Consider the following 15188-nt stretch of genomic DNA (forward strand, 5'->3'; position numbering starts at 1 on the left):
AAGGGTCCATCAAGCCCAGCATCCTGTTTCCAACAGTGGCCAATCCAGGCCATAAGAACCTGGCAAGTACCCAAAAACTAAGTCTATTCCATGTAACCATTGCTAATGGCAGTGGCATTCTCTAAGTGAACTTAATAGCAGGTAATGGACTTCTCCTCCAAGAACGTATCCAATCCTTTTTTAAACACAGCTATATTAACTGCACTAACCACATCCTCCGGCAACAAATTCCAGAGTCTAATTGTGCGTTGAGTAAAAAAGAACTTTCTCCGATTAGTTTTAAATGTGCCCCATGCTAACTTCATGGAGTGCCCCCTAGTCTTTCTACTATCCGAGTCAGACGAAGCAGAGGTCAAAGCCAGAAGTCAATCAGAAGTGACAAGGAGGGTAGACACGGAACACAGAAGCAGGAATGGGTACCAGGATCAAGAACAGGAACACAGATGAATCAGGAACCAGGAACATGAAGGAAACACAGGAACAAGTAACTAAGCACACGACTAGCGTGGAGACCTGTTGCCAAGGCAAGGAAGCACTGGCTGGGCCCTGCCTTAAGTACCGGGACCCAGTGATGTCATCATCCGGGGCCGTGGGTTGGATCGCCCCTGGATCTCTTTTTAAATATTGGGGTTACATTAGCCACCCTCCAGTCTTCAGGTACAATGGATGATTTTAATGATGGGTTACAAATTTTTACTAATAGATCTGAAATTTCATTTTCGAGTTCCTTCAGAAACCTGGGGTATATACCATGCAGTCCAGGTGATTTACTACTCTTCAGTTTGACAATCAGGCCTACCATATCTTCTAGGTTTGCTGTGATTTGGTTCAGTCCATCTGAATCATTACCCATGAAAACCTTCTCCAGAATGGGTATCTCCCCAACATCCTCTTCAGTAAGCACCGAAGCAAAGAAATTGTTTAATCGTCATCTAACGGTTCAACTGACTCCCTCATAGGCTTTCTGCTTTGGATATATTTTAAAAAGTTTTTACTGTGAGTTTTTGCCTCTACGGTCAACTTCTTTTCAAATTCTCTCTTAGCCTGTCTTATCAATGTCTTACATTTAACTTGCCAACATTTATGCTTTATCCTATTTTCTTCTGTTGGATCCTTCTTCCAATTTTTGAATGAAGATCTTTTGGCTAAAATAGCCTCTTTCACCTCACCTTTTAACCATGCCAGTTATCGTTTTGCTTTCCTTTCAGTTTTCTTAATGTGTGAAATACATCTGGACTGTGCTTCTAGGATGGTATTTTTTAACAATGTATACACCTCTTGCACACGTTTTACCTTTTTTAGCTATTCCTTTCAGTTTTTTTCTATTTTTCTCATTTTATCAAAGTTTCCCTTTTGAAAGTTTAGCACTAGAGCTGTGGATGTGCTTACTGTCCTCCTTCCAATCATTAATTCAAATTTGATCATATTATGATCATTATTGCCAAGCGGCCCCACCACCATTACCTCTCTTACCAAATCCTGTGCTCCACTGAGAATTAGATCTAAAATTGCTCCTTCTCTCATCGGTTCCTAAACCAATTGCTTCATAAAACTGTCATTTATTCCATCCAGGAACTTTATCTCTCTACCATGTCCCGATGATTCATTTACCCAGTCAATATTGGGGTAATTGAAATCTCATAGTATAACTGCACTACCAATTTGGTTAGCTTTCCTAATTTCTCTTAGCATTTCACTGTCCGTCTTACCATCTTGGCCAGGTGGATGGTAGTATACTCCTATCATTATACTCTTCCCCAACACACAAGGGATTTCTACCCATAAAGATTTGATTGTGTATTTAGTGTTGCGGAGCGCTCGGAGAGCGATCCCACTTCCTGAGAGAGGTGTGTCCTTGGGCCGCGGCTTGACCCCAGAGGATTCTGAAGAGGGCCGCGGGAGGCGTGACATGCCCGAGCATGGGTAGGACGGAAGCAAGACTGGAGTGATGACCAGGCAACAGGCCCTCCTCCGGACCTGCACGCTTTGGAAGACCCAACAACGCAATGTTGGTCTTGTGAAAAGTCCTCCGACCGTTCCCAGCCCTTTCGGACCTGCCGCAGGGTATGGCACGAAGCGGCAGGCCGGACGGAGGCCAGGACAGCGAAGACTGGAACATAGATTCAGACGAGACTCAGAAGCAGGGTACTGGAAGTGCAGACGTAGACTCAGAAGCAGGGTACTGGGAGTGCAGACGTAGACTCAGAAGCAAGGCACTGGATGTGCTGACGTAGACTCAGAAGTAAGGTACTGGAAGTGCAGACGAAGACTTAGAGACAAGATACTGGGCGTGCTGACGTAGACTCAGGAGCAAGGTACTGGGAGTGCAGAGGTAGACTCAGAAGCGAGGTACTGAAGGTGCAGAGGTAGATTCAAAGGCGAGGTACTGAAGGTGCAGAGGTAGGTTCAGAAACGAGGTACTGAAGGTGCAGATGTAGACTCAGGAACAAGGGCTGAAGGAAGACATGGGCACTGTCCCTCAGGGCACCCCGCTCAGACCACTCCTGGGACTGAGTCAAGGGCCACCCTGTCCCACGCGTTCCCAACACTGCCTTGGAGGGCAGGTCACGGACCACGCTGAGAACAGGAGAATGCAGGAGAGATCCAGGCGAAGTGAACTCCGATGCTGGGATACTGACATCCGAAGCCCTGTCGGCTGGCAGGAAGGGAAGCTCCAAAGCACAGGGACGAATCCCACCTGTTGGCCACTCCAGGGCCCAACAGGCCAGAAGGCTCAGGAGCCAGACGAAGACAAAGGGCAGAACATCTGGGACTGGATTAGGAACTGGATCAGGCACAGACATCAAGGCAACAGGGAAGAAGCAGATTGCTGCACACCGGCAGCCAAAGCAGGATTGCTGCACACCGGCAGCCAAGGCAGGATTGCTGCACACCGGCAGCCAAGGCAGGAAACAGGGTCAGGAACAAGGACTTCTCAGAGAGTTAGAAACGAGGTACATGGCTTGCATCACAGATGGCCCTAATCATCCCGCCCCGAGGGCTGGTCATGGACCACGGCGTGGCTTGCCGCGAGGTACCAGGACATTGGAGGACACAGGATCAAGGTGCTAGCTTTCAAGAGATTCAAGAGCAAGGTACTTAGCTTTCAGGCGAGTTTCAGGATCAAGGTACAAGGCTTGTAATATCTGGGCTGGACCATGGATACCGGATTAGAAATCAGACCTCAAGGCAGGAACAGGAACAAGCAAACATCAGGACTGGAACCACTGGAAACATCAGGACTGGAACAACTGGACAAGGAGCTTCGACAGAGAACATGGAACACTGGACCTTGCAGAAGGCTGGAACACAGGCAGCTCCTGGAACGAGGATCTCAGGAGTGACCAACTCCTTGCGAAGGCAAAGACAGACTGAACGCCGAGCCCTTTAGTAGCGCTGAAGTGGACAATGCCCAGGGAGGGGTCAGCAGGGGGCCACACCTGGCTGACCCTTGAAGAGGAGCAGAGAGGCGCGCGCTCACGCCCTAGGAGACTGGAGAGAAGATAGAGAGCTGGGTTGTTGGTGGCGTTCCCAGCCACGAGGAAGCCCAAGGAGAAGCAGACGAACATCGGGGCAGCCCTGCCCTGAAGCTGGAGAGATGGCAGGCTGCTGGAACGGCTCCCGGCCAGACGACTGAAGCAGGGGAGCAGGGAAGGTAAGGCTGGCTGCAGGGATCTGCAGGCTCCGGCAGGGACGGCCTCCCTGCCAGCCAAGGACCCGGGCAGCCATACAGGCACCGGCAGGGACGCCCTCCCTGCCGGCTGAGGACCCCGGGATCGTCGGCAACACACTGGGGAACACAGGAGCAGCAGCGGGGGTCCTGACCGCGAGGGAGAGCTCGCGGGGGATCGGCCCCGCTGGATGAAGCAGAAGGCAGCCGGGGAGGAGCCCGGATGCCACCGAGGGACTGCCGCGGTGGCGGCCGCGTCAACGGCCCGGCTGGCCGCGTGGAGGTGAGGGCCTGCCCGCGAGGAGCACGGGCAGGATCGTAACAGTTAGTCTCATGTAGGATGTTTATCCTGTTGGACTCTATGCCATCCTGGACATAAAGCACCACACTGCCTCCCGGAGGTTCATTGCAATATAATTTGTACCCCAGTATAGCACTGTCCCATTGGTTATCCTCCTTCCACTATGTCTCTGAGATGTCAATTAAGTCTATGTCATCATTTACTGCTACCAAACCTCAAAAAGCACCCATTTATTCTGGGGAATTTATGATAAACTATCAAATCAATGGATTAATGCCCCATAAATATCTTTTCTCTGAACATTCAAAATACACTATTCCATGCTCAAAACAATGAGTCATGTATTGATCCAAATAATATTCACTGAGGGCTACGGAGTCTCTGGTGGCTCCTATAGCCCAGCTGTTTAACCAACAAAAGATTTTTGGAAAGATAGAGGAAGGGTTTCATATATATGAATATTAAACCCCAATGGGTGAACTCTTTTTTCGTGTATAATCATCAACCAAACCTCCTCCATCCAATATTTTTGTCAATTCTGTACACCCTAGGTGAAAACTGCATATATTTTTTTCTTTTTTAATTTTGTGTCGAAAATCTTTAAAAAGCATGCTTTAAATGTCCCGACTTATCTGGTATCATTGAAAAACCCGACGCAGCCACGTTTCTGGTCCATTAAAGGACCTTTCTTCAGGGGATATTCTCCTGTTGTAATCAGTCGGTGTACCAAAATAGCAGGAAAAGAATGCAATGATGTTATATTTCCTCAAGGCGCCATTCGTGCCTTTTAAATGTGGGTTACCTGCAAGTCAGTTTTTTCGTGCAAAACGTATTTGCTCTACAATGATGGATTTCGAGATTCAAGCTTCTATATTGCGAGACAGATTTTTGGAACGCGGGTATCTGAAATCAGCTATCAAGAAGGCTTACAAAAGGGCTAAATATTCGGACAGGCAGAGTTTGCTGCAGTATAAACCTTCTAAACAGGATCCACAACTCGTTTATGTATTAAAACAATCTGTTGCCACAAATGTTATTGCAGCATCAATACGCCGTCATTGGCATGTATTAGCCCTGCACGACATTTTTAAAGAGACACCTCTTATCGTGACCACCCGTGGAGCTAATATCAAAGATAAACTTGTACATGCTCAATCTCTGCCGCACTCACAGGTTCCTATAACAGGACACCAACAGTGTGGACAGTGTCCCCACTGTGTTAATAGCATAGATGGAAATAGTTGGCAAGAACCAATTACAGGATACCAAGTTTATCGCAAGCATAATACAACATGCAATTCAGATCTTGGAATGTATGCGATTATCTGCCCTTGCCCTCGTGTTTATGTTGGTAGGACTGCCCACAAAATTAGAGTGAGACTAAATAAACATAAATCCAAGTTGAATACATCCACATTGACAGCACCAATAGTTACACATTGGGGCGGATTTTCAGAGCCCTGCTCGCGTAAATCCGCCCAAAACCGGGCGGATTTACGCGAGCAGGGCCCTGCGCGCCGGGAAGCCTATTTTACATAGGCCTCCCGGCGCGCGCAGAGCCCCGGGACTCGCGTAAGTCCCGGGGTTCTCGGAGGGGGGCGTGTCGGGGGCGGGCCCGGTCGTCGCTGCGTTCCGGGGGCGTGTCGGCAGCGTTTTGGGGGCGGGTACGGGGCGTGGCTACGACCCGGGGGCGTGGCCGCGCCCTCCGTACCCGCCCCCAGGTCGCGGCCCGGCGCGCAGGAGTCCCGCTCGCGCGCGGGGATTAAAATCCCCCGACAAAGGTAGGATGGGGGTTTAGACAGGGCCGGGCGGGTGGGTTAGGTAGGGGAAGGGAGGGGAAGGTGAGGGGAGGGCAAAGGAAAGTTCCCTTCTAGGCCGCTCCGATTTCGGAGCGGCCTAGGAGGGAACGGGGGTAGGCTGCGCGGCTCAGCGCGCGCAGGCTATACGAAATCGATAGCCTTGCGCGCGCCGATCCAGGATTTTAGCAGATACGCGCGACTACGCGCGTATCTACTAAAATCCAGCGTACTTTTGTTTGCGCCTGGAGCGCAAACAAAAGTAGGCTGTTCGCGCTCGTCTGAAAATCTACCCCATTGTGTGCAGCAAGGTCACTCTTACAGTGAATTAAAATGGACTGTGATTGACCATGTACCTTTTACCATAAGAGGAGGAGATCGGGAAGGTTTATTGAATAAACGAGAGGCATTTTGGATTTTTGCTTTGAAAACGCAAGTTCCCCAGGGATTAAATGACGCGCTGGATTGGGTTTCATTAATTGGAATCATACGTCAATACGTCACAGCAACGAGCATTGTGATTGGTCCTTGAGCCATCTGTATGCTTAGGTTAAAAGCAGAGTCTGTTAGTGAGTAGCGTTCAATGGTGGAGGAACGCGAATGGCGCCTTGAGGAAATATAACATCGTTGCATTCTTTTCCAGCTATTTTGGTACACCGACTGATTACAACAGGAGAATATCCCCTGAAGAAAGGTCCTTTAATGGACCAGAAACGTGGCTGCGTCGGGTTTTTCAACGATACCAGATAAGTTGGGACATTTAAAGCATGCTTTTTAAAGATTTTTGACACATAATTTAAAAAGAAAAAAATATATTCAGTTTTCACCTAGGGTGTACAGAATTGACAAAAATATTGGATGGAGGAGGTTTGGTTGATGATTATACACGAAAAAAGAGTCCACCCATTGGGGTTTAATACTCATATATATGAAACCCTTCCTCTATCTTTCCAAAAATCTTTTGTTGGTTAAACAGCTGGGCTATAGGAGCCACCAGAGACTCCGTAGCCCTCAGTGAATATTGTTTGGATCAATACATGACTCATTGTTTTGAGCATGGAATAGTGTATTTTGAATGTTCAGAGAAAAGATATTTATGGGGCATTAATCCATTGATTTGATAGTTTATCATTTACTGCTATACATTCTGATACTACCATCTTACTTCTTAGACTTCTGGCATTTTCATACAAACATTTCAAAGTGTGTTTTTTGTTTGTATTTTCATTCTGCTTTTTAATTGATAGGGATAAATTAGAATTTTTTAGCTCAGGTGAGTTTTTAGTTACAGGCACGTGGACTACTTTTCTTATTATTGGAACCTCACTGTTGGGATGCTCTAATTCTAATGCATCATTCGTATCCTTTGAAGATACCTCCCTCTGAACCATGCACTGTTGAGTGACTGTTGGCTTTCCCCTTTGTTCTAGTTTAAAAGCTGCTCTATCTCCTTTTTAAAGATTAGTGCCAGCAGTCTAGTTCCACTCTGGTTAAAGTGGAACCCATCCCTTCGGAAAAGACTCCCCCTTCCCCAAAAGGTTTCCCAGTTCCTTACAAAACTGAATCTCTCTTCTTTGCACCATTGTCTCATCCATTTATTGAGACTCTGGAGCTGTTATGATCTGCTCCTCCAGAGGGGAGGAGTTAGCAATCTTGTTAGAATCTGTTGCTGGATACTCCTGTTGGAGGAGGAGTTAGCAAACTGTACTGAATCTGCTAGGAGGTAGCAATCTTGTTGTATTCCGTAGGCAGAGTTAACAATCTGTTATGAGCGGAGTACTTGGAGAGGGCACTCAGCTGTAGAGGAATATAGATAGGTGGGTCCTTGGGCCGATGGCAGATGACAGCGCCCCCAGGAGGATATCGTAAAAGAGACCACCGGCTAGGCTTGGGTATGGAGACAGACACAGATAGTTCTTTTATTAGACAGGTTAGTAGATCCACCAGAGGTGGCAGTAGTGAGCTGATATGCCCGGCAGGGCTGAAGACCCTCACGTACTGGAACCGCGATCCCAGGGTTGCTAAGCTGTAGAGAAACTGTAGACAGTGAGTAGACAGGGTAAGCTGTGTTCATAGCCAGAACTAGATGACAATTCTCACATAAGGTCTTAAAGAAGCTCAGTAGCTGGAAAGGGTTAGGCCCTCGAGGAGCGAGTACCTGTTCCAGGGAAACCTCTGAGAGAGCAATTATAACTCACAAATGTCTGTATCTGCGGTAGCTTCCAGGCAGTAGAGAATCTTCAGAGTGTCCAGGAACATGGGCCCACGAGGAGTGAGTACCGGTTCCTATCTGCAATCTGAAACAGAGGAAAGAGAGCGAGGCCCCTGAGGAGCAGGTACCCCTGGTAAGTCCGAGGAGGCAGAGTAGCTTGAACGAATCCTTAGCGTAAGGAGTTTCCTTGTCCTTGCTAACTCGAATCGTTAGCAAATACTGAGACCTATTATATTGGAACCGGATGATGTCAGCTCAGGGGGACTCCCAGGCTGATTATCAAAGTGTGATTTACAAATATAAAATATGGTTTATTTGTATAATGAGCATTGAAACTCAAGCCTCATAGGTATAAACCCAAGTAGCGATATTCTAAGGACTGGCAAGAATATGGCAAATATGATACCTATCAGTTCTTGCTTGCAGTTTCTGTGTTTTTTACTAAAATAGAGACTATTATTCTGAAAGCTAGCTTCATATTAATCAATTTCCAAAAAAGAACTAGATATAGTTGATTGATTTATATATTAAGAAACTCTTTAGATTCATAAAAAATGTTCAAGCAAGAACTGATAGTTATCATATTTGCCATATTCTTGCTCTTATACAAATAAACCCTATTTTATACATGTAAATCATACTTTGAAAATCAGCCTGGGAGTTTTATTTGTTAAAGTATGTGTGAAACCTGATTTCAGGCATACTTTTACCTGTGGTTGAAGTCTGAATTGGTGGGGAAAGGGTTTATATACATAATTTCCATTTTTGAAAGGATGCAGATAAATATGCATGCATACAGTTACACCTGCCCAAGTTCAGGTATAACCATGTGCATGTATGTCCATGCAATATTAGAAATTATAAATTTCTAATAATGTTTATTGTTGCATTAATACATTGTAAATCTACATTTTTATTATTCAGGTGTGCAACAATATGAAAAACTGCCATTGCAATAAGGAGTGGGCTCCTCCAGACTGTGTTAAACCAGGATATGGAGGAAGCATTGACAGTGGACCTTTAGTTAATGGCTCATTCATAAGCTATGTTTATCCTTCTGAAGAAGATGAAGAAAAAGAAAAAGATAATGGAGGTAGGAAAAAAATGTTGCTGGAAAAAGGTCAGTTTTTCAGGGTATATGCAGGTTCCCTGGTCTCCCATGAAATCACCATGGGGCATGGATGTCCATTTATTTTAATTGAATTAGTAATCTGAATCAAAATGATCAATTTTCATTTCAGTTTGGATTACCAGTAATGAATAAATGGGCCAATCGAAACCCCAAACATTTTCAGGTGTTTTTTATTTCAGTAAATAGGATGCATTATTTTATTTTTATTTTTCTAGCACACTGGCCTATCTGGCTGGACTGAGGTATGTGCACCCACATGCCTATTTAAAAGATACCTTCTTTTTGTGCATTGCTTGAATTATTTGATAATGATTTTAAATTTTATGCAGATGACAATCAGCTTTATTTTTCAGTAGATGAGGATTTTTTGAAAAGCATGTACATGGAAGCAATAGTTGGATGTCTGATAATGTACTGGTTATTAATTTGGCATAAACCAAGATACTGTGAATTTAAAAATAAACCAAGCCAGTTGAGATCGTTAAATTGTCCAATGTAGTAATGTTTAAGACTCAAATATTCAACTTAGGTTTCCAGTTTGAGGAACAGCTGAATTATATGCTTCAAATTAGGCCAGTCTGTGCCAAAGGTTATCTTACATTAGCCATGTCATCTGAGATTGTTTCTAGAGCAGGATGATTTTAGAATAATTGTGCAAGCTTTTGTTCTAACTTTGATAGACTATTGCAGCTCTTTATATATGGGGGTTACTAAAAATACAACCGGTGTTACAATATCTCCAAAATTCTGCCGCTAGGCTAATTACCAATTCATGTATATTTGAACATATAACCCCAGTTTTGAAAGATTACATTGGTTGCCAGTATTTAGTGGCTAAAATTTAAAGTTATTATGTTAATAATTAATTAATTTCAAAATAACACCCCAAGTTATTTAGCCAATTTATGTAAAAATATGTTCTGGCCCAGTATCTACGATTGGCTTCACAGCATCTTTTAACATTACCTAGTGAAAAGGAGGTCTATCTAAAGGAAGTTCATAGTCATGCCATTTCTATAATTGGCCCTAAGTTATGGAACTCCCTTCCAGATGAAATTAAGTATATAAATGACAAAATCTTTTCAAGAAAGATTAAAAGCTATCCTTTTTCAAGAAGCCTTTTTTGTCACAGTGGAATGATGTTAGTGCTTTTAATGTTTTATTATTATTATTATTGTGTAGTGTAATTTACATATAAACTTGTGATTTGTAAGATGTTCTTTTTATTAGTGTGAAATAATGTTATGATGTTTTTATGGTTTTTATTATCAAAAATTTTTTTTAAATAAATAACATTCTGTATTACGCTTAGCATGTGCCATTATAGGCAGAATATAATTTTTTTTTCAATTCTTTATTTTCAAAATTTTTTAAACACTCCAAGAAAAATCTTGTATAGCAAAACAGTGGCATTACAAATAGGCAATAAACATAAGAAAATTTTTGTATATACCAAAACATTTGTAAGCAATCTAAATTATATGTATATTGGGGAGGCAGAAATGAGCACCAAAGTAAAAGAATCTCAATTTAGGAAAACAGTACGCCTGGCTTGCAAGTTACCACTACTTTAGTTTATATAGCCTAAACTGGGGTGGTTTCTACATGGGCTCTTGCATCTATAAAGGCTTTAAGCTGTACAGGTTCAAGAAAGCTATAATTTACATTTAAATACTTTATACAACATTTACAGGGGTATTTGAGAATAAATGTAGCCTCTACCCTCACCACCCCTCCTCTCCCGCGTCCCTGCCCCTAACAAATCCCTCAGTTCTAACTTTACGATCCCTCATAAGATAACTCCCTCTCTTAGTTGCTACCATCCTCTATTTTCGACTTCATGCCTTGACTTACATATCTTCAATAATGTACACTTTGTATATAGTTTTATAATCATATATGCTATTTCCTCCCCAATGCATCTATTGTAAATAGGTCCTTGCAATCTATGCAACTCCTCCTTTCCCTCCCCCATGCACCCCTTTCAACTCTTCATTCCCCTCCCTATATGCAATATACAACCCCTATCCTTCTATACATTCCGTCCATCTTCATCCCCCAATCATCTCTCTCAATACCATCTCAGTTATCCAACAACCTCCATTTAAGTCTCTCTATTTAAGCCTCATTCATTGTATAGTTTATTTAATTATTTAATTATATTTTATTCACTGTTTTCCTATAAGTTCTATGTAAAGCCTCTGTTTTGCTGATTTTGAAGTTATTATGTAAACCGAACTGATGTTACCCTACAAAATCCGGTATATAAAAACCACAAATAAATAAATAAATAAATAAATAAATGTAGCCCCTAGTTGAAGGACTGAAGGTCTCAATGCAAGAAACTCTCTACGCCGGGTTTGTGTCGATTTTATAACATCTGATTATTTATTTATTTATTTATGTATTTATTTATTTATAGGTTTTTATATACCGATAGCCGTTTGCACATCGTATTGGTTTACAGATAACTAAAACTTTTTGACAGTGTCATTATACAGAACTTTTGGCACTGCCATTACATAGAACAGTAAACTCTGCATACAAGAGATAAACATCAACAAACAGAAACTGGGTAACTATTTACAGGGAATGACGGTTCCTCAACTGGGAGCAGATGAGGGAAAAATTAACAAGAGTACATTGTGAAGGTAATACATGGAAAGCACTGTAAACAAATTAGGAGGTCATCGGGGAGAAGGCAATTGAGAGAAAAAGTCAGCAGAAGCACATTGTAAAGGGTGCTACAGGGAATGCATTATACACAGCTTAGGGGGTCATCAGGAGGATGGTTGTTGAGGGAGGGGTAGGCCTGTAAGAAGAGCCAGGTTTTTAGCTTTTTTTAAAATTTGGGTGTAGATGTTTCAGTGCGCAAGTCTGGGGGCATAGAGTTCCACAGGGTGGGGCCGGCCAGGGAAAAGGCTCTGTTCATTGTGGAAATAAGTTTAGTGGATTTGATAGAGGGGGTACGGAGTGTCCGTGAAATTTTGTCTGTCTATTTCGAAGAAATAACTTCATGATGTAATTCCGATCAGTAGAAAGACAAAGGAGATTAGTAATGGTTGTCTAATTTTAATTTCCGTATCAATAGACAACTCCAATATATTAGATAAATTTATCTCTTGAACTTGGTTTCCTTCAGTTTCTATTCCCTCAACAGGAGTTCTGGTTTGAAGGTAATACGCCTTGTAATAATGGGTAAAGCCGCTTCAGGTATCTTGAGGATAAACTTCATATAATTTCTGAATAATTCGAGAGGCGAAATCATTTGCATAATAGGGAAATTTATTATTCTAAGATTATGCGCCCTAAGGGCGTTTTCCACCCTCTCAAGCCTTTTATCAATTATATTTTCTGAAATAATCAATTTTTGTTGCACTTTTTCCATCGTGACAATTTTCTTATCCAGCTCATCCACTTTTTCCCCATATTTTGAAATGAGTTTATTATTTATAATCGATTGATTTCTAGTTTCGATTGTAGCTTGTGCTAACGCAGGGGTCGGGAACCCATGGCTCGCGAGCCAGATATGGCTCTTTTGAGGGCTGCATCTGGCTCGCAGACAAGTGTCGCCATACTTCGCGGTTCCCCGCTGACCCAGCTGCTCCCCGGTCCTCCGCCGCCCGGGCTTAAAATGCTGTCAGCCCGGGCGGAACGCGGCAGGACAGCTGGAGTCAGCGGCACCGGCGTGCTCTCTTCTCCTCCCCCCCCCCCCCCCCCCCCGCGGCCCGGAAGAGGAAGTGGAGAGCATCGGGTGCCTGCGCGGGAAGAAGAGACCACACTAGCGTGGTCTCTTCTTCCGCGCAGGCACCCGATGCTCACCACTTCCTCTTCCGGGCCGCGGGGGGGAGGAGAAGAGAGCACGCCGACTGGAGTCATCCGGGTGCCTGCGCGGGAGTCATCGGGTGTCAGCCGGGTGCCAGCGCTGGAGTCATCGGGTGCCTGCGCGGGTCTTCCCGCGCAGGCACCCGATGCTCTCCACTTCCTCTTCCGGGCCGCGGGAAGAAGAGAGCACCCGTGCTCTCTTCTTCCCGCGGCCCGGAAGAGGAAGTGGAGAGCATCGGGTGCCTACGCGGGAAGACCCGCGCAGGCACGCTAGTGTCCGACGGGAAGAAGACTGCAGCGCGGCTCGGAGGAAAATGAAAATCTTCAACCGCGGCCGATGGGACTCCGCCTTCGCCTCCGCGAGGGCTGAAAATGAAGGAGGTTAGCGTTGGGAGGTGGCTGCTGCTGCCGCGAGTTCCCGGGGGGGGGGAGAGAGAGAGTGAATGAGCGAGCAAGCATGTGTGTTTGAGATCCTGTGTGTGTGAGTGAGAGATTGCATGTATGTGAATGATTGAGAGCCTGTATATGTGAAAGAGAGTATGTCTGTGATTGAGATCCTGCCTGTGTGAGAGAGAGCATGAATGTAAGTTTACCATTGGGAACCTGTATGTGTAAGTTTGTAATTGAAAACCTGTTTGTTTGAAAGAGTATGTGTGTATGATTGAGATCCTTTGTGTGTGAGAGAGATCATGTGTATGTATGATTAAGAGCCTGTGTGTATAAGTAAGAGAGAGATCATGTGTGTCTGTGTCTGATTGACAGCTGGTTTAGGTGATGGAGCATGTGAGTATGTGATTGAGAGCCTGTGTTTAAATGAGAGAGAGAGACCATGTGTGTCTGTGTGATTGAGAGCTGATTTAGGTGAGGGAGCATGTGAGTATGTGATTGAGAGCCTGTGTTTAAATGAGAGAGAGAGACCATGTGTGTCTGTGTGTGATTGAGAGCTGATTTAGGTGAGGGAGCATGTGAGTATGTGATTGAGAGCCTGTGTGTAAATGAGAGAAAGAGAGGACATGTTTGTAAGCATGTGAATGAGAGTCTGTGTGTGAGAGAAAAAGACAGCATGTATTTATGTGATTGAAAGCCTGTGTGTGTGTAAGCGTGAAAAGATAGACAGCATGTGTGTAAATGTGTAATTAAGAGCCTATATAAGTGAGAGAGAAAAAACATTTGTATATGTGAGTGACTGAGAGCATGTGTGTATAGGTGTGTCATTGAGAGCCAGTGTGAGAGAGAGCGCTGGTATGTGACTGAGAGAGGAGAAAGTTCCAAGCAAACCACCCCACCTCCTGCTAATTCAGAACAATCTCAGGATACCTGGATATCAAACTTTCCCAGGTATGCAGAGCAAAAAAATTTTTGTATCCTTATTATTTTTCATTACTGGATCTTTGTGTCTGCTATTTTGAAATATTTTGTTGGTATCTGGAAATGTTTTATATGAGTTTTTAATTATTGGATATTCCACTCATCAGCTGTTTCGAAATATGTTCTTTTTGTTAGTACAGTTTTACTGCTGATGATTTTATATTTCTTGATTTGTTTTATAAGGATGTGTGATGTTTCTTTTTTCCTTTGTTACACTGCATACAGAGACTCTGGCTTGTTGCAGTTTCCAATTCAGTTTTGTCTGCATGCTTCTTGTTATGCGTTTTGGTCTCTTTATTCTATGTTAGGTGAGGGACAGCACGTGATTCAGGTGAGGTTTTCTGCTGGCGTGTAGTTTCTGTGTAGGACTCTATAGCAGCCTGACTTGGTCCGTTTTCCTAATAGGAGATGTATTGGTGTCTTAAGGCCTGGTGTAATATTTTCAGAGACTTATTGTACTTTAAAAGTGTGATCTTACATAAAATGCACACATTTACTTGTATTTAGTTTTAAACATATTGTATGGCTCTCATGGAATTACATTTTAAAATATGTGGCGTTTATGGCTCTCTCAGCCAAAAAGGTTCCTGACCCCTGTGCTAACGCATTAATTGAAGATTCATTCGATTTAAGCGCAGTCCATATCCCTTCTAAAGTAATCTTTCCTGGCATAACAATTCTAACGCCTGCCGTTAAAGCCTCAAAGATGTCATCTCCCGCTTCCATACCCAGCCGTATACCCTTCCCGGTACCTTCTTGCTTTTCAGATGTCTTCTTCCTTCTAGCCCCCAGCTCGTAATCTGGATTTAGATGTTCCATGCCACTCCTCTGGACCTGAGAGGTTTCCTCCTTTAGTCCTTGGGCTATGAGACTGTTGCCTCCTG

At 43.9% G+C, this 15188-nt stretch overlaps 1 protein-coding gene across 1 annotated transcript in view; it reads left to right on the forward strand.

The window, feature by feature from the left end:
- LOC115092766 (disintegrin and metalloproteinase domain-containing protein 9-like) overlaps window positions 1-15188 on the forward strand; it is a 653043-nt gene that overhangs the window by 550531 nt on the left and 87324 nt on the right. Inside the window, exon 11 of the mRNA XM_029604070.1 lies at window positions 8904-9072. Coding sequence (XP_029459930.1) covers window positions 8904-9072 — 169 coding nt within the window. The remainder of the gene's footprint in view (window positions 1-8903; window positions 9073-15188) is intronic.

The sequence above is a fragment of the Rhinatrema bivittatum genome, chromosome 5, assembly GCF_901001135.1.
Source record: "Rhinatrema bivittatum chromosome 5, aRhiBiv1.1, whole genome shotgun sequence".
In the NCBI taxonomy this organism is placed as follows: domain Eukaryota; kingdom Metazoa; phylum Chordata; class Amphibia; order Gymnophiona; family Rhinatrematidae; genus Rhinatrema; species Rhinatrema bivittatum.